At 37.1% G+C, this 21,523-nt stretch overlaps 2 protein-coding genes across 2 annotated transcripts; one reads left to right on the top strand and one right to left on the bottom strand.

The window, feature by feature from the left end:
- Positions 1 to 292: 292 nt before the first annotated feature.
- tmed4 (transmembrane p24 trafficking protein 4) lies at positions 293 to 6,416 on the bottom strand. Its single transcript, XM_067445772.1, has 5 exons — positions 6,217 to 6,416; positions 5,628 to 5,728; positions 5,420 to 5,545; positions 4,327 to 4,473; positions 293 to 1,486 (listed from the first exon to the last, which is right to left on the bottom strand). Exons 1-5 carry the CDS (start codon positions 6,356 to 6,358, stop codon positions 1,337 to 1,339), a joined length of 666 nt encoding a protein of 221 aa, XP_067301873.1. The 5' UTR covers positions 6,359 to 6,416; the 3' UTR covers positions 293 to 1,336.
- A 429-nt stretch (positions 6,417 to 6,845) lies between these two features.
- Positions 6,846 to 21,520, top strand: fam50a (family with sequence similarity 50 member A). The gene is made up of 13 exons (XM_067445769.1): positions 6,846 to 7,096; positions 8,749 to 8,833; positions 9,122 to 9,221; positions 9,310 to 9,449; positions 13,746 to 13,822; positions 16,470 to 16,536; positions 16,742 to 16,803; positions 16,958 to 17,034; positions 17,331 to 17,385; positions 17,669 to 17,717; positions 17,903 to 17,973; positions 20,729 to 20,839; positions 21,170 to 21,520. The coding sequence occupies exons 1-13, from the start codon at positions 6,986 to 6,988 to the stop codon at positions 21,176 to 21,178; spliced, it is 1,014 nt and encodes a 337-aa protein (XP_067301870.1). The 5' UTR covers positions 6,846 to 6,985; the 3' UTR covers positions 21,179 to 21,520.
- Positions 21,521 to 21,523: the final 3 nt, after the last annotated feature.

Below are 21,523 nucleotides of genomic sequence, written 5' to 3'. Positions count from 1 at the left end.
ATCATGGCCTCCTAATAATCCCTACACTGATTGGCTTTATCACTTGGGCTCCTCTCCACCATAAGCTGGTGGGTGTGGTGGGCGTTCTGGTGCAATATGGCTGCCGTCGCATCATCTAGGTGGATGTTGCACATTGGTGGAGATTCCCCAAATGTAAATTGCTTTGAGTACCCAGCAAAAGCGATATATAACAAGCAAATTATTATTTATATATGAAAGATTAAAAAAAAAAATTATCCTATCATAAGTGAAATGCATTATGCCTCTCATTCATGAAGGCCAACAATATTGGTCCATTTAAAACCTTTAATTCAAAAAACATTAAAAACCGAACTATAATACAAATGAAGACAATGTTTGTGAATGGCATAAGAACTGAGTACCAAGCATACAGTTAAGTATGTGCATGCCCACTGTGTGCACAGATAGTTTGTTACAAAGCTTGACTGACACTTGAGACCGCGTTAACCTATAAATAACCTTCAAATTTCCACATTACATGCAAGATTTTGCCATTGTGTGTCATGCAATCCAGCATTTTTATAAATTGGTACGTGTAAGAAGCCAGTACAAAAATTTTCAAATATCATATAAACAACACACAGTCTTGAAATTGAAGAACCCAGAAAACCAAAAGTTTTCATTAAATTACAGACATTCCTGCTCATTGTATCTACTGGAATTACAGTTTAAATCTGGTCAATGCATTAAATAAATAAAGCATGGAACAGAACACTGAGAACAACAAGAAGAACAACAAAAATCACATTTTTTAAGTCACTAAAAGAAAGAAAACCCCAGAAATATGGTCTAAACGGCTACTATGCAAGCTACAATCAATTTGCTTAAATCATTTCCTCTCACGATCATGAACATCACACCAATTTGAGGGTTTTTACAGCCCAAGACAGATAGAACATAAAAATAAAGCCACAAATTTGTCAAAATCTTCAATGTACCTCAATATATACATATTAAAATTTAATGCAATCGTAAGGTCAACAGCAGTTTCCATGCACCCATAATGATCATCACTTCAAAAGCGGAATTTTTCATGTGACACTTTTTAGTAATATGAACACTTGAACAACATTCATTTATGGATTATGATTCATTTATGATAAATGGGTTTCGGGTTTAGAGCAGAATCAGGGGTTGTTAATATGCTGCATGTTTAAGGCTCCATTCAAATCTCTGTCTAAATGGATCTGCTCGAGATAATGAACTGAGTTTAAAAAGAAAACATTGAAATGAAGCACTGAGTATTCCCATACTTGAGAAACAGAACGGCAATAAATGTCAATAGGGTTAGTGTCTTTGTACTGCTTTCTTCTTTTTACACCAGCTTCTTGGCCTCGAAGAAGCTCTTGAGATGTCTCATTTGCCAGATGCCAGTGATGATGAGGATGATGGTCTGAGCGATAGACCACCACAGAACGCGCTGGTTCGTGCTCTCGCTAGTCATACGGAAACGCTCCTCACGATACTGTGAAGAAACAACTTATTGTGAGTGCATTCAGTGCAATATAACCTATATGGATGCTGTATGATATAACATTGACAACTACCAGTGTTATTTTGAGATAATATTATAGTTTGTATTACAGATATATTATTCCCCTGGTTTGATTTTATTTTTGGGGTCTACTTGAATAGATTTTCATGCTTGAATGTTAAAAAAAACTTTTTTTTTGTTGCATATTTCACGTTGTAGCACGCACCTCTCATCTGTAACACTGTTTAGTTCTGATCTCTACGGAAGCCCCTCCTTCTGAAAAGCTAAATGTGCTCTGATTGGTCGACTGCACCAGTGTGCTGTGATTGGTATACCGCTTTGCATGTGTTTTGGAAATGTCAAGCATGCCCCTTACATTAGCTGTGAGTTTCAACCGGTTTCAACCAAATGACAACCTCCCCCAGTTTTAGTTGAAGCCAAATATTGAAGTGAATTAAACTGCAATTCCTTGACTGGCCGCTAGGGACAGGCTCATGTTAAAATGCCCAACTTTAGAGCAGAAAAAAACATGTTTACAGCCTCGTAAAAATTGTGGTTTTGGTCTATACGGCTAATTTTGCCCTTCATGACAACTGTGAGGGGGGTAAATTATTTTATAACTCATTCGTTTACATTATATAAAGCCTTACATTTCTGCATAATTAAAGGTGTGGCCACTTGAGTGACAAGCGGATTGCCATTTCTCTGTCTCTTAGGGTGCTTCCCACTTCTTATTTGTGCATCCTCGTTTCCTTTCCTAGCTTCCTTTCCTCGCGCCTTAGCTCCACCCCTTCAAGACGCGAAGGAAGGACGTGAGGGTGGAGGAATTGAATCTAGTGAAATCATATCCTCGCTCCCTTTAAGGTCACTTCAAAGCGGCGTCAATTAATGATGACACCGCTGGATTGAGACGTGATTCTTAGGCATTAGAGATAACTATTTATATTGTAAGCTTCAGCCTCCACAAAATACCACATTTGTCCATATTTTAATTGATATTAGTTATTATTAACAACGAATTCCAGTTCCAGCTTTTAATTTGTTGTATAGTATTAGTTTCTATTTATTTCTCTATTTGTTTCTTTAATTTTCTTGTGCTTTGATAGAATTCTGCAACTGTGTTGTTATTTGACAAACATTTGTGTCTTGTACATGTAAACATAATAATAATAATAATGATTAATAAACGGTGGCACAATAAACTGTGGCACGATGTGAAGGGGGTGGAGAATTAATGCTTGCGTCTCCTCAGGAAGCCTCCTCACGCCTCCATCCTCGCCTCCTCGCGGTGCAATTAGAGAATTGAGATGTCCTACAAGATGGCTGAGCACCATCGGTGTCCGGGTCATAGGATGGAGGACGGAGGAGCGAGGAAACGAGGAAACGAGGAGGGATATTGAGAAGCACCCTTAGTCATCACCTCGGCCCCGCCCACGTCCCACCCGTTTGCCCCTTTTCTGCTATCTGGGAGTGACACGCAGTGATGCAATGTGTCAAGATGGAAACGGCCGACTTTGAGCCTTCAAAAACTCTCTACAGAAACCTATGAGTGACATCGCGGACTCTATGTCTATCATTTTTTACACAGTCTCTTGTTTCAACACAGTAGTAATGCAACTCAACCAGTACTCGCCCCCTTGTTTGCATTTGCGTAAATTATTTAAATGAGGAATATTGTGACATGCTTGTTTCCGTAAAAAATCTTTTCAAGGGGTTCAGAAACAGTGAGCACAGACATTTTTCATGCTTAAACAGCAACTTTACACACTGAAGAAAGTTGAAAATGTAAAAGAAGCCTTATGCAGCCTGTTATATTTTGAATACATTTTTAGTTCTACATTTTCCAATGAAGTTTGAGTAATTTTCATGTGTTTTTATCATTTTATTAGTGTTTTTTAAATGTCAAGATATTTTTTTATAATTTTTTATTTTAGCTTTAGTTATTTTAGAACAAGTTAAACTAAATGAAAGCAGTAACTAGCTGAAATAAATACATAAAAAATATTTTTTTATTTACGTTAACATTAATCTGTTTCAAAAAGGTTTTAAAAAAGGTTACATTTAAGTTAACTAATAACCTTGCCAGGCCCTATTTACACCTGGTATTAAGATGCATTTTGGTCAATCGAATCACAAGTAGGCAATGCTAAATACAGTTGTAAACAAGGTCTAAAGCGTTTTGAGCTTATCCACTTTCGATCACTTCCAGAGGTAATTGAAAACACATTTTATCGGATCGAAACGCTCATGTGGTCGAATGTTTCAAACTGCCACAAAAGATCGTCTGCTCTCCGTCTACTGACCTGATGCAGCACGCTAGCCAGACGGGATTTAAACTTTGTGAACTGAAGACCCACATTTGGTTTGAAGATTAAAAATGTACCAAGCACGAGGTTCTCTCCCCATTCCTGTTTTCTAACAAGCACTAACCGTGTTCGGTTTGTCTTGTTGCTATTAGAGAAGAAACTTAAGCTGCTGCTCACCATATATTTTTCTGTCTCCGGGTGCGTGTACATTTCGTGAGCTAATTTTGTCCATCCAGATCGAAAGATCTGAAAAAGCCCATAAATGTACTCGCCCATAGACCCTCCCCTATAATAAATCAGGACAGAAGTGGTTGAAAATGGACAAAAGAGATGGACTAAAGCACCAGGTGTAAATGGGAATGTGTTTTCCTTATCTACTTTTGATCCAATTGACCAAAACGCACCTGGGCCCTAGAAACAGTACTTATATAGACAAGAGAGATGCCCTAAATAATGTTAAACATCTTGAGCAGGCAGCGGTTGTACATATTTAAGTTAAAACTAGTTTCTCCAGTTCAAACTCACCCGCTGGTAGTTTTGCTCTTTCTGGATCTGTTCCACCTGGTCCAGGAGCTGTCGGACCCTCAGCTGCAGCTCGGTCAGTTTGTCTTTGGCTGCGATCTCGGGGTAGTTGTTGGTGTGCTCACCAACCTGAATTTCCAAGTGGACTCTCTGTAATACAGTATGATAAACGGTTTCACATGTTAATGTTTAGTTATACTGTATTATATTGGAATTAATACAGTAATTTACTTTTTCATATCTAGAGGTAATTTCAAAATCTTTCAAATAAGCCATACTTATGTATTTGACTACTGTTGTTATTGTTAACTTTAAAATAATTTCCTTTATTGAACTAGAACTGAAAAATAATAATAATAATGGAAGTACTAAAATGACATACAACTATTACCTAATGTAATTAAGTAAATATAGAGATTGCATATTGGACAGCTTATGACTCAAATTATTAATTCAAATTTCAAATTATGAATAAATACTATAATAAATTATATAATACTACGATAACACTGTATTTGACATTTAAATATTACGAATGTAATTTATTAAGTATAGAGGCTGCAAATTAGACAACTTATTACCCAAAAATATTAATACAAATTTCAAACTATTAATAAACAATATAATAGTATATAAATAACACTGTATTTGACATATACATATTAACTGATGTCATTTATTAAATATAGAGACTGCACATTAGTTGTCTTATTACTCAAAATGATTAATTCAAATTTCAAAATATGAATAAATACTATAATAAAGTATATATAATACTACAATAACACTGTATTTGGGATTTAACTATTATCAGATGTCATTTATTAAATGGAGATTGAAAATTAGACAGCTTATTACTCAAAATGATTAATTCAACATTTAAAATGTTAATAAATAATATAATACAATATAAATGATACTAAAATAACACTGTATTTGACAAATATATTTGGATGTCATTTATTAAATATTAAGACTGCATATTGCACAGCTTATTACTCAAAAATGTATGATGAGGATCCTGGACTGAAACTATGACAGAAATGTTCAGAGCTTAACCTGTTCTCTATATTTATCATAGATTTTACAGTCGTACCAGTTTTCCACCAGCAAACAGTGCCATCTTGGTGGAGTTGGAGTGGAGGCAGATCTGATGCTCGCCTGGTGTGTGGGACGTGAAGGTGAATCGTCCATCTGACCCATACTGACGGGACAGAATGATCTGAAATAAACAGCGAGAGAATGTGAAATCTACTTCACAGAAGTATACTGCCATCTATAGCTGTGTAAAAATCACAGGCTACCTTGGCATCAGGATCTTTGATTTCCACATGCATGCCTAAACCAGGGGTCGACGGGAGAAAAGAGCCAGCCTGTTTGTCCCACAGCTGTGTTCTATATCTTCCTAAAAAACACACACACAAATAAAACCCAAGTATGTTCATTTGTGCCATTAAAATTGACAAACACAATTTTATTAGATTCATATGATCTTATTATTTTACTATACAGTACGGATATCAGAGTAAAATATGCATGCATTGTCTCCCCTGTCATCATAACTCTTATTTATGATTACTATAAACAAGTGATGCATTCAGGCTGAAGCTTCTGGCAGGAAGGAACTGGTTGCACCTGTATGTCAGGTACCCAGGCAGGATGCTGCACCTGCCACATCCTTGATCATGCTGATCTTCACAAAGCCCTTCTTTATGTTGACAGATGAATGCAGACAATCACATTCATACCTAAATCTCATTTTATATCAGCTGTCTTCAGGTTAAGTACGTTAAATGAGACAAAAAGTGAATTATTCTTATGACTCCAGATAGATGAATCAGCTAGCCGACAAAGCTAACCGATCGCAGAGAGACGATTGGACAATGGACGTACCGATCACCATGGTTTCATCGGGTATTTCTTCTATAAAACATTTCTTCTCCGTCTCTCCGATGTGGAAATAAAGGGCTTGGCTTGGAGGAAGCCACGCAAATAGAAGCGAAAGCCCGACACAGGACACCACCACCGCCTTCATCTCCACCAAATCACCATTCACTCAATCCAGGGCTGAGAAATCGATTGCAGAATCACTCGATTCTTTCCCAGCTTTTGTTTGTTATTAAAGTCCGCCCATGTTCACGAGTGACATAGAAATTTATCAGAAGAAACAAAAAAACAAAAAAACAAAAAAACAAATAAATAATTATTTTAATTAAAAAAAAGAAAATATTAAATAATTAAACTAATTACAATTATTTACATTTTTTAAGTTCACCTTATTTCTGTGTAAAATACATTAAGGTACTATTTGAAAAGTGATATATGCTAAAATGTCAATGTAAATTAAATGCTTTTATATAATACAACTACAATTGTTATCAACAGCATGAATAATAATAGTAATAATATTAATTAGTAATATTATAATAAAATTTTAAAATTGATAATACATCTATTTTTGTTTGTTTTTAAATGGATAGACTTTTACTTTGGAATGCAGTTATTCCTCGCATCAACCGGAAGCAGTACTGCGGTAAATTACCCACAACCGCTTGCTTTAGTCGAGAAGTTTCTCGTTTGTTTATGCACTGAATTCAGGAGTTATCTCGCTTTTTCAGTGTTTTTCATTTCGTTTTATTGAACATCTTGTAAAAGAGTCGCAATGGCGCAGTATAAAGGAGCGGCAAGTGAAGCGGGGAGAGCGATGCAGCTCATGAAGAAGAGAGAAAGAGAGCGAGAACAGCTCGAGCAGCTGAAACAGAAGATAGCAGAGGCAAGTGAGCCCGAATAACAAAAATAAACATAAACATTAAGAACACACTGGCCATTCAATCTGTCTTGACTTAACGTTATACGCCTCCAATAAATGTTTGCAAGCTCAAAAGTGTAATGGAATGTATATAGTATTCAGTTATATAGGATAGTACATGTGCTTAAACTCAGAATATTATGGTTGTGCTTCTTGCCCCTTTTAGACAGGGTAAAGTCACATGAGAAGGCTTTATGTTGATATTATGACAGTTTATAATACATTCAGTAGTGTGGTATTAAGCTAACCACAGGTAAAAGTCTGGACTGGCTCCTCATGACCATGGTTGTTGTAAAAAAACAAAAAAACATTAAGCTATAGTAGCCTAGTCCTATGTAGACGGTACGTCAACACAAAGAATGTACATTCATAAATGTTACCAAAAAGCCACTTGTTCACCACTAGTTTACTATAGTAAAATCATATTCATATGTGTTTGCATTTTTGTACATAGGGTGCCCCCATAATATTATTTGGACACTTTTTCCACACTTTGTTTTTTAATCTCATGCTTTACATGTATGATAAACCATTGTATAGCCGGCAAGATATAATTTATTTAGTCACGTTTAAGCTTCAAGTTTTAAATGATAAATCATATACTGTTTTGTAGGGCTGTTTCGAATGCCATTTTTTGAGCTTCGAAGCTTAGGTGGCAATCAATATCGAATATTCGAAGCTTCAGTGGGTGGGGCTAAATATATAATAATAGTGTTGGTTTGCATTTGTATCATCTTTCACGACTTCACATTTCACTCTTCGGCATCGTAAATGTGTTGCGGCAGACCCAGTGGAGTGCAGTGTTGCATTTGGTGCAATATGATCAGGAGGCACACATTCTTTAAATATTAATAAACATTTAATAATCTTTTAAATAGAACAGTTTCCGGTACGCATTACACGAGCAGGTTTATGCTCCGAAAAACGGACAGTGCACAAGTGATACAAAACACAAAGTCTGTTGAGAGCAATAACTTTAATAAGGTATTAATAACGAACCTTTCTTTAAAACAAATGAATCCCAAAACAGAAATTAAATTAGTAACACACAGTGATTTCAACGAACTGTAATAAATAAAGAACACGGTAGCATGCTTATAAACAGTTGAATAAGAATAAATGAATTGTTTTTAAAATGACACAAAATGTAATATCTATTACAATTAGTTTTATTCTATATAAGGGATTTATTTTGTCTTATTCTGACTTTTTGTTAATTTAAATCTTTAAAATGTGCAATGCTTTTTATTGAAAGCATGTTGCGGTGTTTTTTTTAATTTATTATTATTATTTCAAGCATGAGTGAGAATGAGTCTGCGACGGATGTCACGTGTTGAAAAAAAAAAAAAAAAGAATATTCGAATCTCAAAACTGAAAATCGAATGCCACCTCACCGAACGAATATTCGAACATTCGATTATTCTAGTACAGCCCTACTGTTTTGTCACCACAGTATAAAAACTACTGATCTCTAAGCATCATATAAATAATAATTGTAGCTCATTATTATTTTTTTAAGAATATTGTAATATTGTTATAAATGATCATTACATTTTTTTTCTGTATGCTTTATGTAAAACAGCTCCCCTAAATGAACTCCCCATTCTCCTTTCTAGGACAACATGGTGAAGTCCAACATTGATAAAAAGTTCTCCGCTCATTATGATGCTGTGGAGCAAGAGCTCAAGTCCAGCACTGTTGGTAAGTGAGCATTGAAACAACTTATGGTCCTGAAAAACTTCTGTTGTGTTTTTTTTTCCTCAGTGAGAAAGCTTATAGATGATAATAAAGGGTTTGAGATTCTTGTTGACTAGAGCTGTCTGATTATTATCAGATTGTCACAAGACTGCAAAAGGCCCGTACTTGTCCCGTCTGAATTTGGCAGCCATATCCATAACGTACAACCCCCTTTACAGTTATTTAGTTTAAGCGTAAATATTAGTGTATTAAATCACTTTTGTGAGTGGAGAATGTCATTGTTCTTTGCAGGTCTGGTGACTCTTAATGACATGAAAGCAAAGCAGGAAGCTCTGGTCAAAGAACGAGAGAAACAGCTCGCCAAGAAGGAGCAGTCAAAAGAGCTACAGCTGTAAGGCCTTTTCAGTAATTTGAACTTTGCTTCTCTCCTGCTTGATGTGCTTTTCTCAATATGAATTAATGTCTTTTTTTTTTTGAAGGAAACTGGAGAAACAGAAGGAGAAGAAAAGAAAGGAAGAGCAGAAAAGGAAGATTGCCAGTTTATCCTTCAATCCAGATGAAGGAGAGGAAGAAGAGGAGGAAGAGGAAATTGAGGAAGAGCTATCTATGGAGGAGATATGTATGGCATTTTACTTGGCAGATCTTCACATAAGTGTAATATATTTCTACCCAGCCGTCACTCTTTGTATTAAAGGTTTAAATAAACTATCAATAGCTATGTTTCCATCCACCTATTTTTATTTCAGGATATCGCATAAATGCCAAGATGCAGATATATTCTAAAAATGCAGATCTTTTTTTTCTCAATAAGAAAGCATGCACATAAAATACGATTGGAACACATTTACAATATAAATCCCTCGATGCACAGCAAAAGGTCATGTGACTTCGCCTCAACAAATTGACAAACCTGGATGTGATTGGATAACAGGACTAACCAGCTAATCAATCTCATTCAATGTTGGTTTGATCATTCTGAAATGCATCTGTCATCAACATGATTTGGTTTAATTCCCTCCCAGAATTGTCTCACATGATTGCGTTTCCCAAACACCATCCGAACGCAAGATAATCAATCAATCAATCAATCAACTTTATTTATGTAGCGCTTTTACAATCACGATTGTTTCAAAGCAGCTTCACAGTGTCAAACAGGATAATATTGCGACAAGATTAGATTTGGCTGTAAAGTCATACTGGAGAAAACAGTGATGTTATCAGCTTATTTTAATTTATCATATAGCAACAATGTTGGCAGATCAGTATTATAGTTTATAGAATTAAATAAGACCTAATTCATACATTTTATTTGTATAATAAGTTGAATAACTTTAATCATATTTTTAGTGTCCCCAACTGAGCAAGCCAAGCCAAAGGCGACAGATAACATGAGATGCAAGTCATTTATGATGTAGGAAAAAAGAGGCACTTACTTTTTCCTGATTGCAGGAACTTCTATTTTTATTACAGATATTTTATGGCAATTTCCCAGAAAGAGACAATTTTGTTCCCTTGAACACTTAGGATGGAAACTCTGCTTTATTCGCAAATATTTTATGCGATATCTCAATTTTGTGCATGAGCTAAATTCTTAAAGGTCCCGTTCTTCGCGATTCCATCTTTCAAACTTTAGTTAGTGTGTAATGTTGCTGTTAGAGCATAAATAATACCTGTAAAATTCTAAAGCTCAAAGTTCAATGCCAAGCGAGATATATTATTTAACAGAAGTTCCCTTTCAAAGCCTACAGCGAACGGCCGGTTTGGACTACAGCAGGAAGTGCAGGGATGTAATGACGTCACTAGAACAGTTTGTTGACTAACCCTCCGCCCTCAAGAACACGCAAAAAAGGGGGCGTGGTCTTGTTGCTCTCCTTTCCGGGCAAAGTGCGCTAAGCTGCTGTCCAATCACAACACGGGGAAGCGCTGGCTTAATCAGAACTCGTTACGTATTCCTGAAGGAGGGACTTCCTAGAACAAGGAAATCATCAGGCCGTTTTTAGGACAGAGAAAACAGCGCTGTACAGATAAGTCAATTGTGTGAAAAATACTGTTATTTTTACACGCAAAACATGAACTCATGTTATATTGCACACTGTAAACATAATCAAAGCTTCGAAAACACGCAAAGAACGGGGACCTTTAAAGGGTTAGTTCACCCAAAAATGAAATTGATGTCATTAACGACCCTAATGTCGTTCCTCACCCGTAAGACCTCCGTTCATCTTCGGAACACAGTTTAAGATATTTTATATTTTAGTCCCAGAGTATATGCAGTCTATGCACTCAATACTGTCCATGTCCAGAAAGCGAATAAAAACATCATCAAAGTAGTCCATATGTGACATCAGTTAGTTCATTAGAATCTCTTTAAGCATCGAAAATACATTTTGGTACAAAAATAAAAAAAACTGCAACTTTATTCAGCATTGTCTTCTCTTCCGAGTTCCTTAAATAAAGATTAAAACGGCCATGAATCAGTGAATCGATCAATGATTTGGATTGCCATGTCACGTGATTTCAGCAGTTTGGATCGCGTGTCAAACTGCTGACATCACGTGACATTGGCAATCCGAATCATGTTAAATGCTCATGTTGTTCCAAACCGTTCATCTTCAAAACACAAATTAACATATTTTTTAAATAACTTTGATGCTTTCAAAAGTTCACAAAGAGATTAAAACTAATCCGTAAAATGAATTCATATGAATTGAGCAGTTTAGTCCACCTTTTCTGAAGAGTCAAGATCACTTTATATGATGGACAGATTTAATTTAGGCTTTTATCAGTGATCTATATAAATGATACATTTAATCCACATATAAACATTAATCAACTCGCACATCAGCTTTGATAAACAGAAGCAGGACATGTGAGAGAGCCAGTGAAGTTCATTCTGAAGTTACGCAGCACGTTTGAGCTCCATCAAGAACCAATGAGGTTCATTATTATGTTACGCAGCACATTTGAGCTCCATCAAGAACCAATGAGGTTCATTATTATATTACGCAGCACGTTTGAGCTCCATCAAAAACCAAAGAGTTTCATTCTTTTGTTACACAGCATGTTTGAGCTTCCTCAAGAACCAATGAGGTTAATTCTTGATTTACGCAGCACGTTTCAGCTCCATCAAGAACTAATGAGGTTCATTCTTGTGTTAAGCAGCACGTTTGAGCTTCCTCAAGAATCAATGAGGTTCATTCCTGTGTTACGCAGCATGTTTGAGCTCCATCAAGAACCAATGAGGTTCATTCTCGTGTTACGCAGCACGTTTGAGCTTCATCAAGAACCATTGAGGTTCATTCTTGTGTTACGCAGCACGTTTGAGTTCATCAAGAACCAGTGAGGTTCATTATCGGGTTACACAGCATGTTTGAGCTTCCTCAAGAACCACTGAGGTTCATTCTTGTGTTACGCGGCACGTTTGAGCTTCATCAAGAACCAATGAGGTTCATTCTTGTGTTACGCTGCACGTTTGAGTTCATCAAGAACCAATGAGGTTCATTCTCGTGTTACGCAGCACGTTTGAGCTTCCTCAAGAACCACTGAGGTTCATTCTTGTGTTACGCAGCACGTTTGAGTTCATCAAGAACCAATGAGGTTCATTCTTGTGTTACGCAGCACGTTTGAGTTCATCAAGAACCAATGAGGTTCATTCTCGTGTTACGCAATAAGTTTGAGCTTCATCAAGAACCAATGAGGTTAATTCTTGATTTACACAGCACGTTTCAGCTTTATAAAGAACCACTGAGGTTCATTATCATGTTACGCAGCATGTTTGAGCTTCATCAAGAACCAATGAGGTTAATTCTTGATTTACGCAGCACGTTTCAGCTTCATAAAGAACAACTGAGGTTCATTCTCGTGTTACACAGCACGTTTGAGCTCCATCAAGAACCAATGAGGTTCATTCCTGTGTTACGCAGCACGTTTGAGTTCATCAAGAACCAATGAGGTTCATTCTCGTGTTACGCAGCACGTTTGAGCTCCATCAAGAACCAATGAGGTTCATTCCTGTGTTACGCAGCACGTTTGAGCTTCATCAAGACCCAATGAGGTTCATTATTGCGTTATGCAGCACGTTTGAGCTTCATCAAGAACCAATGAGCATCATTCTTGTGTTACTCAGCACGTTTGAGCTTCATCAAGAACCAATGAGGTTCATTATTGCGTTATGCAGCACGTTTGAGCTTCATCAAGAACCAATGAGCTTCGTGTTACGCAGCACGTTTGAGCTTCATCAAGAACCAATGAGGTTCATTATTGCGTTATGCAGCACGTTTGAGCTTCATCAAGAACCAATGAGCTTCGTGTTACGCAGCACGTTTGAGCTTCATCAAGAACCAATGAGGTTCATTATTGCGTTATGCAGCACGTTTGAGCTTCATCAAGAACCAATGAGGTTCATTATTGCGTTATGCAGCACGTTTGAGATTCATCAAGAACCAATGAAATTCATTCTCATGTTACACAGCACGTTTGAGTTTCATCAAGAACCAGTGAAGTTCATTTTTGCATGTCAAGCAGGTCTGGTTGAGCTTCTGTTTATGTTTGCTGATCAATGTTTAAAAGTGAATAAAAGCTTAAAAGAAATCATCTTAAAGCGATCAAGTCTCTTCAGAAAAATTTGGACTAAACTGCTCAATTCATATGGATTAGTTTTATGATCTCATGAACATTTTGAAGCGGTAATTGCATAGCTGTCAATAGAGAAATAGAAAGTTCTCGGATTGAATCAAAAAGATCTTCATTTGTGTTCATAAGATGAACAAAAGCCTTACAGGTTTAGAACGACATAAAGGTGAGTGGTTAAGGACAGAATTTTCACAACCCCTTTAATAGATATTTAGTACCAGTTTAATAGATTGATTTTCATTCATTCAGCTTTTGTAATCATTTTTATCATCATCTTTAACAGGCATACCTGTAAAAAAGAAAAAACTAGGGAAAAACCCAGATGTGGACACCAGCTTCCTGCCGGACAGGGACAGAGAGGTAATTGATACAAAATATACTTCTCTTGATGCGCTTTTATAGCCTAGAAATCTAGACACACCCTAGCGGCAGCAAATCTAATTTGCCCGCGAGTGTCGTCTAGCAACTCTCAATACCCTTCTGAGCTGTATTCGCCTAACTCTTGGCGGGCCAATCACATCGTGTACAGTGTCGGTCGACGGGGCCATAATGACGACGGCCGAGTTGCGTTTGCGTGCTTCTAGTAAACACAGAAACTGGTGAAGGGCGGCGGTATTTAGAATCAGCTTTGACCGCGACTCTGGAAGACTTGGAGTTAAGCTTTTCTCTGAGAAAAGAACAAAGAACGGCACTGAAGTCATTCTTAAAAATGGAAGATGTGTTCAGAGTTTTGCCCGACCGAATACGGTAAATGTTTAATCTATCAACGAGCTCTGTTTCACCTTCGTTGCTCTGGTTGGTTGTAGTGCTATCCTATCGCATGCAGAGGGAGTTTGAAAGACAACCGTTTATCCCGCCCCTCGGATTGATCTGTCAAAGAGTTTCCAGACCAAACATCTTGATGTGGGTCTGGCTTGTCAGGGTAGCTCTAATAACACATGCACACCTAATTTATATTCAACTAACAGATAAGATAAAAAAAATTGCATAAAAATAATTCCTTTTGCATTGTGTGGAGTGTGGAGTGATGATCCAAGCCTTTAGGGTATCTGAATGCAGTTTTACAGGGCTGTTTGACACAAGCTCCCTCTTGGCTATTTATCAAATAAAGTTATTCATCAAATTGAGACATCATCCTGAGCTTTATCACAAAGTTGCCTAACATTGTCACTTTGTGTGCTTTGGCTCAGTTTCCGGTACACAAGCAAATACTTGTGTATTAGTTCAACGAGCGAACCGTCTGAAAATGTTTCACGTCTGAAAATGTTCCCCAGTGCCGTGGGGAATATTGTTGGGTATACATGCAATCCTCCCTGAAACCACATGAGGTTAATATGTTGGTTTTCCTAGTGCAAAACAAGGACATGATAACCCATGTCTAAAACACGTTAGTTAACGCTTAAGTATTATTTCGTTTATTATCTTTATTTTCACATAGGCCTACACTTTGTTTTAACAAATGTTTGAAACAAATATCTCTGTCAGTTACTGCTTCTTATGCCGTAAAATCTGGATAAATTAGGTTTGTAATAAAATAAAAAAAATGCCGGTAATACTGCATATCACCCATAGCCACCCATAATAACCATATATATATATATATATATATATATATATATATATATATATATATATATATATATATATATATATATATATATATATAATACACACACACACACACACACACACACACACACACACACACACACACACACACACTGATCAGGCATAACATTATGACTAATATTGTGTTGGTCCCCCTTTTGCTGCTAAAACAGACCTGACCCATCAGGGCATGGACTCTACTAGACCCCTGAAGGTGTGTTGTGGTATCTCGCACCAAGATGTTAGAAGCAGTTCCCAGCACACAATGAGACATCAGCCTGAGCTTTATCACAAAGCTGCATACCAATGTCAATGTGTGTGCTTTGGCTCAGTTTCCATTCAATGAGGTGTGTTGACTGTCAAGATCCTTAGCTTTGACTGATTACCTTTACTTCATCCCAAAGTTTTTGTTCGTCTCAGCCGGCTTGCCTTCTTCCCATAGTGCATCCTGGTGCCATCTGTTCCCTAGGTAAACAATGCACCCGGCCATCCACGTGATGTAAATGAAAGCATGATTCAACAGACCAGGTCTCTTTCTTCCATTGCTCCGTGGTCCAGTTGTGATGCTCAAATGCCCACTGTTGGCATGATGGACAGGGGTCAGCATGGGCACCATGCTTAGTTAAAAAACAAACTGCTATGCAATGTGTATTCTGACACCTTTCTGTCAGAACCAGCATTAACTTCTTGATAAATTTAAGCTACAGTAGCTCGTCTGTTTGATCGGACCACATGGGCCAGCCTTCGCTCCCCACGTGCATCAATAAGCCTTGGCCCTTAGCCCATGACCTTGTCGCCGGTTCACCACTGTTGCACTGCAGTGAACACTGCAGACCTGGAACACCCCACAAGAGCGGCAGTTTTGGAGATGCTCTGACTCAGTTTTCTAGCCATCAAAATTTGTCTCATCAAACTCGCTCAAATCCTTATGCATGCCCATTTTTCCTGCTTCTAACATCAACTTTGAGGCCAAAAGGTTCACTTGCTGCCTAGTATATCCCACCTTCTAACAGGTGCCGTGTTAAAGATATAATCAGTGTTATTCACTTCACCTCTCAGTGGTCAATGTTATGCCTGATCGGTGTATATCTATGTTTCAACATTTTTAATGAAAAGCTTTAGTTTGTTGTTAGCTAAAATGCTGAATTTAAGCGATTTTAATCTGTATATGTATATGTATGAGCTTTATCTTCAGCATATATGAACTTCTTTGATATGCCATCAACTGCCTCAAAAATAAAAATGTGTGGTCCGTTTTAAAAATTCCTCAAGTTTTGTGGTTTGTAGTCCGTGTCTAATGTTAGAGTACTCCAATGTTGGTTAAAGTTACACATGTGGAAAAATACAGTTTTTTCAAAAAGCTTGTGATGTGTAATTATGAGTAAAATGTGTGTTTCAGGAAGAAGAGAATCGTTTAAGAGAGGAACTCCGCCAGGAGTGGGAAAGAAAACAAGAGAAGATCAAAAGTAAGATATGAAGATCAGAATGTGCTGTTGCTGAACCTTGCCAAGAGTGCAGTTGAATCTGTAGATATATTCCTTTATTACTTTCAACTTGTCTAGGCATTAACCAGTTGCTAAATGCAGCATACCATATATATTAAACTTCGATACTACAAACCTGTTCTTTAACCTGTCCTTTGATCTTTTTTTTTCCGGTTTCTTTTTTTAGGTGAAGAAATTGAAATAACTTTCAGTTACTGGGATGGCTCAGGGCATCGAAAAACTGTCAAGGTACAGAGCAGGTTATTAGATTTTTTTAATTTAAGAAAACTAGATTCCCAAGATGTTACTTTGTTACATGTTCTGTATTTTAAAAATGTGATCCACTCAGTTTAATATACTTAACTATACAAATACTATAATATTTGTGTATGTGTCCATGTAGATGAAGAAAGGCAACACAATTCAGCAGTTTCTCCAAAGGGCCCTTGAAGTTTTGAGAAAAGACTTCAGTGAGCTGAGGTAAATATATTTATTGTCACTTGCTATAAAACACTTTCTCTTTCTTAGATTGACTTCACTAGAGTTAGTCAAGTTATAACTAGTTAACACAGTTTTATAGTTCTTGAAATCCATATTTATGTGTGATTTACAAAAACAGTGGTTTTCTTCAGAATCTAGTTATGGTTTTCTTCAGAATATCAGTGATGAATATAAATATTAAATGAAAAGCTCAGAAAAATTAACAGCTCTTTAAATGGTGAGGACTTCTTATGTTACAGACTGAGATAATACTTAAGCCTCTTTTTGTCCTTCAGATCAGCAGGAGTGGAGCATCTAATGTACATTAAAGAGGATTTGATAATCCCACATGTGAGTAAAGTTTCTACAACAAAAGTAATGCTTTTAAAGGATCAAAACTTTGTGCCTGCAAATCTCTGTAAATGTTAATACTTATAAATAATATATAATATATAATAAGATATGTCATTGTTTGCAATGCACTTTATTCTGTACAAGCCTGGACATTGCTTACATTTCAGAATTTGTGATGTCTACGACTTTTAAGTGTTTAGGGGCATTTAGGTGTTTCCCTGATTACAAAGAACTGTGGTAATACACCATAGTTTATAGTTCAAATCTGCTTTTCTTTCAGCACCACAGTTTTTATGATTTCATTGTGACAAAGGCAAGAGGCAAAAGTGGTAAGTTCCTACTTCCTCTACCACATTTAGTTTAACAGGTTCCCATGTGGCTTCTGTATTATTTCATACATAACTTTTCTCTGATATTTTGTAAATTAAAGTTAATACTGATTATATTTAGCATTAGCATTCTTTTTTAATTTTTGTTTTTGGTGCTGAATTGAGACCTTCCTCTTGTTCTTCAGGGCCTCTATTCAATTTTGATGTGCACGATGACATTCGACTGGTGAACGATGCAACCGTTGAAAAAGATGAGGTAATAATGTCAGCATAATGTCTGGTCCATATTCAGGGCAAGAACAACACACATTTACAGGAAGAGACCTAGATATAAAAGGACCATGTAATGTTTTGGTGAATGTGAAAATAACATGTTCCAGGATTAGGGCTGTGACAGTGGCAGTTTTTTACCACCAATTTAATTTTTATGTGAATGCTGTTTTCATAAATATCTCACAGGGAATTAAGAGATGTAAATGAATATTTGGGAGAATAAATAAGAAATTCCACGTCCAGTAGAATAAAATGTTGTGAAATTCATGGAAAATTGGGTGACCAGATCACAAAACGCAAAGCTTAAATTTGGCTCACCTCACAATAGCGCCGTTTCCACCACAGGAACTTGAACCAGGAACTTTGGGTGGTACTTGGTGTGTTTTGACCGCAGGAACCAGGGTCTAAATGAAGTTCCGGGTAAATATTTCCCCCTCCAAACGGCCCTGCTCGCGAGGTAGTACTTTTTCAAATTTCGAGGGTGGGACTTGGGCGCTGAACATGCTGATTGGTTTAGCTCACGCAGCATTTTATTTCAACTGGACATTTTTAAAAGTCTTTTGCGAGGTTCGGTCTACGTTCAGTAAATATCAGTCTTGCTCTCTGTCTGATGGCGCGCGTTCGTCTCAGCCATCTCACATGCAATGTCCGTAATAGCTGATAATAATATACATTGTCATTTTAAATCTAGCTTTACAAGCTTTCTGAATATGCTGCATGCTGCTGAATCTGCATATTAGTGCTCTTTTCTGTCGTTGTTAATTACCTCTTTAGTAAACCTATACATAACTAGCAAAAGCAGCACAGCTTGAATCTCTTCCATACTCGTTATTAATTTTTTTACAGTCTATATTTTTCACCATGTAAACGACATGACCGATTACTTTTAAGTGTCCTTACATGACGTGACAGCGCTCATGTTGACAAGACAGGAAAGTTAATTTTTCTGAGGGGTAAACTTTTTATTTCGTAGGTTATGAAGATAATGTTGGAATAATTTTTTTTTGGCCGACCACCGCCACGCCAGTGCTACTCAGCCATGTTCACAGTGGTTGTAATGTTCACCAGCACAGCCCTAACCACCGCGGTAGTAAAAAGCTGCCACCATCACAGCCCTATCCAGGATATGTTTTTTTGTTTGTTTGTTTATTACGCATTATTAACTCTTTACCCGTCAGCGTTAAAAAAAAAGTTGCCAGCACCTTCAGGGTTTTTGACCATTTTCACAAAAATGTAATAGCCCATGGAATATTTTGTTTTATGAATATCTGAGCATGCAATATATCAAAAGAAAGAGCTGATCCTTTGCTTTTAAACAAACAAAAAAACTAACGTTTTATTCTAGCTTGCCCTTTCTTGAGTCCACTTCTTTACAATGTCTGCTACCAGAAGCAGAATGAAGCGAAGCACGCTGCTCTCCTTTTTCAATATCTTTCAGTCAGACTGCCCTAACCGAAAAAAATAATCAACAGATGCATAAGAAATAGACATATACAGTTGTAAATATAATTAAAAATAATAAAATGATGATATATAAATTAACATTAACCAAAGATAAGAACTGAGGTGGACTAAAACGGTTATAAAAAGAATATGATCAGATTCAGAGTGATTATCAAACACAAATGGAGTAGATTGAGTCCATTAACACCGTTAATGCTTGCACAGTTCTGCAGTTGATAATCATGTTGTTTTACATAGGCATCTGATTACATTTGATGGCTTGTTTTTCTGCATCTTCCTCACGTTTGTTTTGATCCAGAGATTCAGAAGATGCGTAATAGCGCCCCCTAGCGTCTGACAGTGAAAACATGGATACCCGGTTTTCTCCCAAATAACGGAAAATTCCATGTTTGGCGGGAAAGAGTTGTGTCTTAAAAAATGCATGATTGAAAAGCATGATTTCATCCAAAAATGAAAATTCAGACATTATAATTACTCACACTCATGTTGTTTCAAACCCCTAAAGACCTTTGTCGGTCTTCGGAACACAAATTAAGATATTTTTGATGAAATTCAAGAGCTTGCTTATCTCCGTATAGACTGCAGTGTTTTTACCACTTTGAAGAATACTTTTTGTGCACAAGCCCCCACCCCAAAAAAAACCCTTTATTCAACAATTCTCTTCTGCGTCAGTCTCCAAAGCTGTTCACGTAGTTAAAACAGTTCAGCACTTCCAGGTTCTACGTCCGAACGCTGGCTCACTGTTGGTCGACATTGTTCACATGAGCACCACGAAGCAGGAGTTGGCCAATCAGTGGCCAATAGTGAGCAGGCGTTCTGACATGGAACCCGGAAGGACTGTGGTTACCACGTAAAGAGCGTAGGAGAATGACATGGAAGAGACAAGAAATTGTTGTTGTTGTTTTTTGTGCACAAAAAGTATTCTCATCACTTCATAACATTAAGGTTGAACCACTGAAATCACATGTACTATTCTAACGAAGTCTTTACAGCCTTTCTGGGAATGGAAAGTGGTAATAACGTTGCAGTCTATTGTGGGTCAGAAAGCTCTCTGATTTATGCGTAATTAATGACAGAATTTTCATTTTTGGGTGAACTAACCCTTTAAAGAGTCTTTTTAAGATTTGATGCTACAAGCCTTGCATAACCAGCGACACATTTTCCCAGTTGTAGCAACCTGAGACACAAGGTTTCTTGGTGAACATGCACATTGACTGACAAGCCTCTGATACAGCTTCGGCTGAACTCAAAGCTCCTTGTGTTTCTTTGTCCAGTCCCATGCAGGAAAAGTGGTGCTGAGGAGCTGGTATGAAAAAAACAAACACATATTCCCTGCCAGCCGTTGGGAGCCTTACGACCCCGAAAAAAAATGGGACAAATACACAGTGAGTATATCTTCCACCTAAAGATCTTATATTAAAAGTTGTGAAACTGAAATGGTCAGGGTTGAATGAAAGTCTCCAAAATGTCCTGCAGCCAGATGTTTAATAGTAGAACCATATGAAAGAACCTCTGTGATTTTGATGTATGTAATCAGGACATGGTCCTAACCAAAACCAAAAACCGATGTGTTCCAGGACTAGCAAAAATGGTTTTCCATAGATGAAAACAAGATGTCAGTCCAAATACATCATGGAAATGTTGTGTGTCTACTGGGGTTAAAACTATGTTTTTAGTTGGGATTCATTTACAGACTGTTTTGCATTGCTTTTCAGATTCGGTGAGATGCCACATCCATGAGACGTACAGAGTTCCTGAACCATCTTGCTGTTTTGCTGGTTTTATTGACACCAGGCAGCAAAATGCTTCATCTTGCGTAGCATTTTTGAACATCTATAAATGTTTGCACCCACCTTTTCATTGTATATAGGTGAACATGAGGCCTAAACCAAGGCCAATTGTGAACATTCTTTGTCACGCGCTCATAGTCGGATCTTGCACACACTAACCTGACGTCACATCTTTTTGTTAAGACAACTGATGTTTGCTACCTTGATTGTAAATTGTCAGTTGAGTGTTTGCCATCTCCTGAATCCTATTTAAAAAATAAACTTCCCATTTATGTACCT

Source organism: Pseudorasbora parva, chromosome 6, assembly GCF_024679245.1.
Source record: "Pseudorasbora parva isolate DD20220531a chromosome 6, ASM2467924v1, whole genome shotgun sequence".
Classification (NCBI taxonomy): Eukaryota; Metazoa; Chordata; class Actinopteri; order Cypriniformes; family Gobionidae; genus Pseudorasbora; species Pseudorasbora parva.
This window is presented reverse-complemented; position numbering and strand designations above follow the sequence as displayed.

Excerpts from the sequence above, each read along its gene's own strand:
- fam50a (XM_067445769.1), top strand. The coding sequence starts at position 6,986 with ATGGCGCAGTATAAAGGAGCGGCAAGTGAAGCGGGGAGAGCGATGCAG. Across the intron at positions 16,537-16,741 it reads AAAACAAGAGAAGATCAAAA|GTGAAGAAATTGAAATAACT; the intron begins GTAAGATATGAA and ends TTCTTTTTTTAG. Across the intron at positions 17,718-17,902 it reads AAAGGCAAGAGGCAAAAGTG|GGCCTCTATTCAATTTTGAT; the intron begins GTAAGTTCCTAC and ends CTTGTTCTTCAG.
- tmed4 (XM_067445772.1), bottom strand. The coding sequence starts at position 6,358 with ATGAAGGCGGTGGTGGTGTCCTGTGTCGGGCTTTCGCTTCTATTTGCG. Across the intron at positions 4,474-5,419 it reads TGTTTGCTGGTGGAAAACTG|AGAGTCCACTTGGAAATTCA; the intron begins GTACGACTGTAA and ends ACTGTATTACAG. Across the intron at positions 1,487-4,326 it reads AAGAGCAAAACTACCAGCGG|TATCGTGAGGAGCGTTTCCG; the intron begins GTGAGTTTGAAC and ends GTTTCTTCACAG.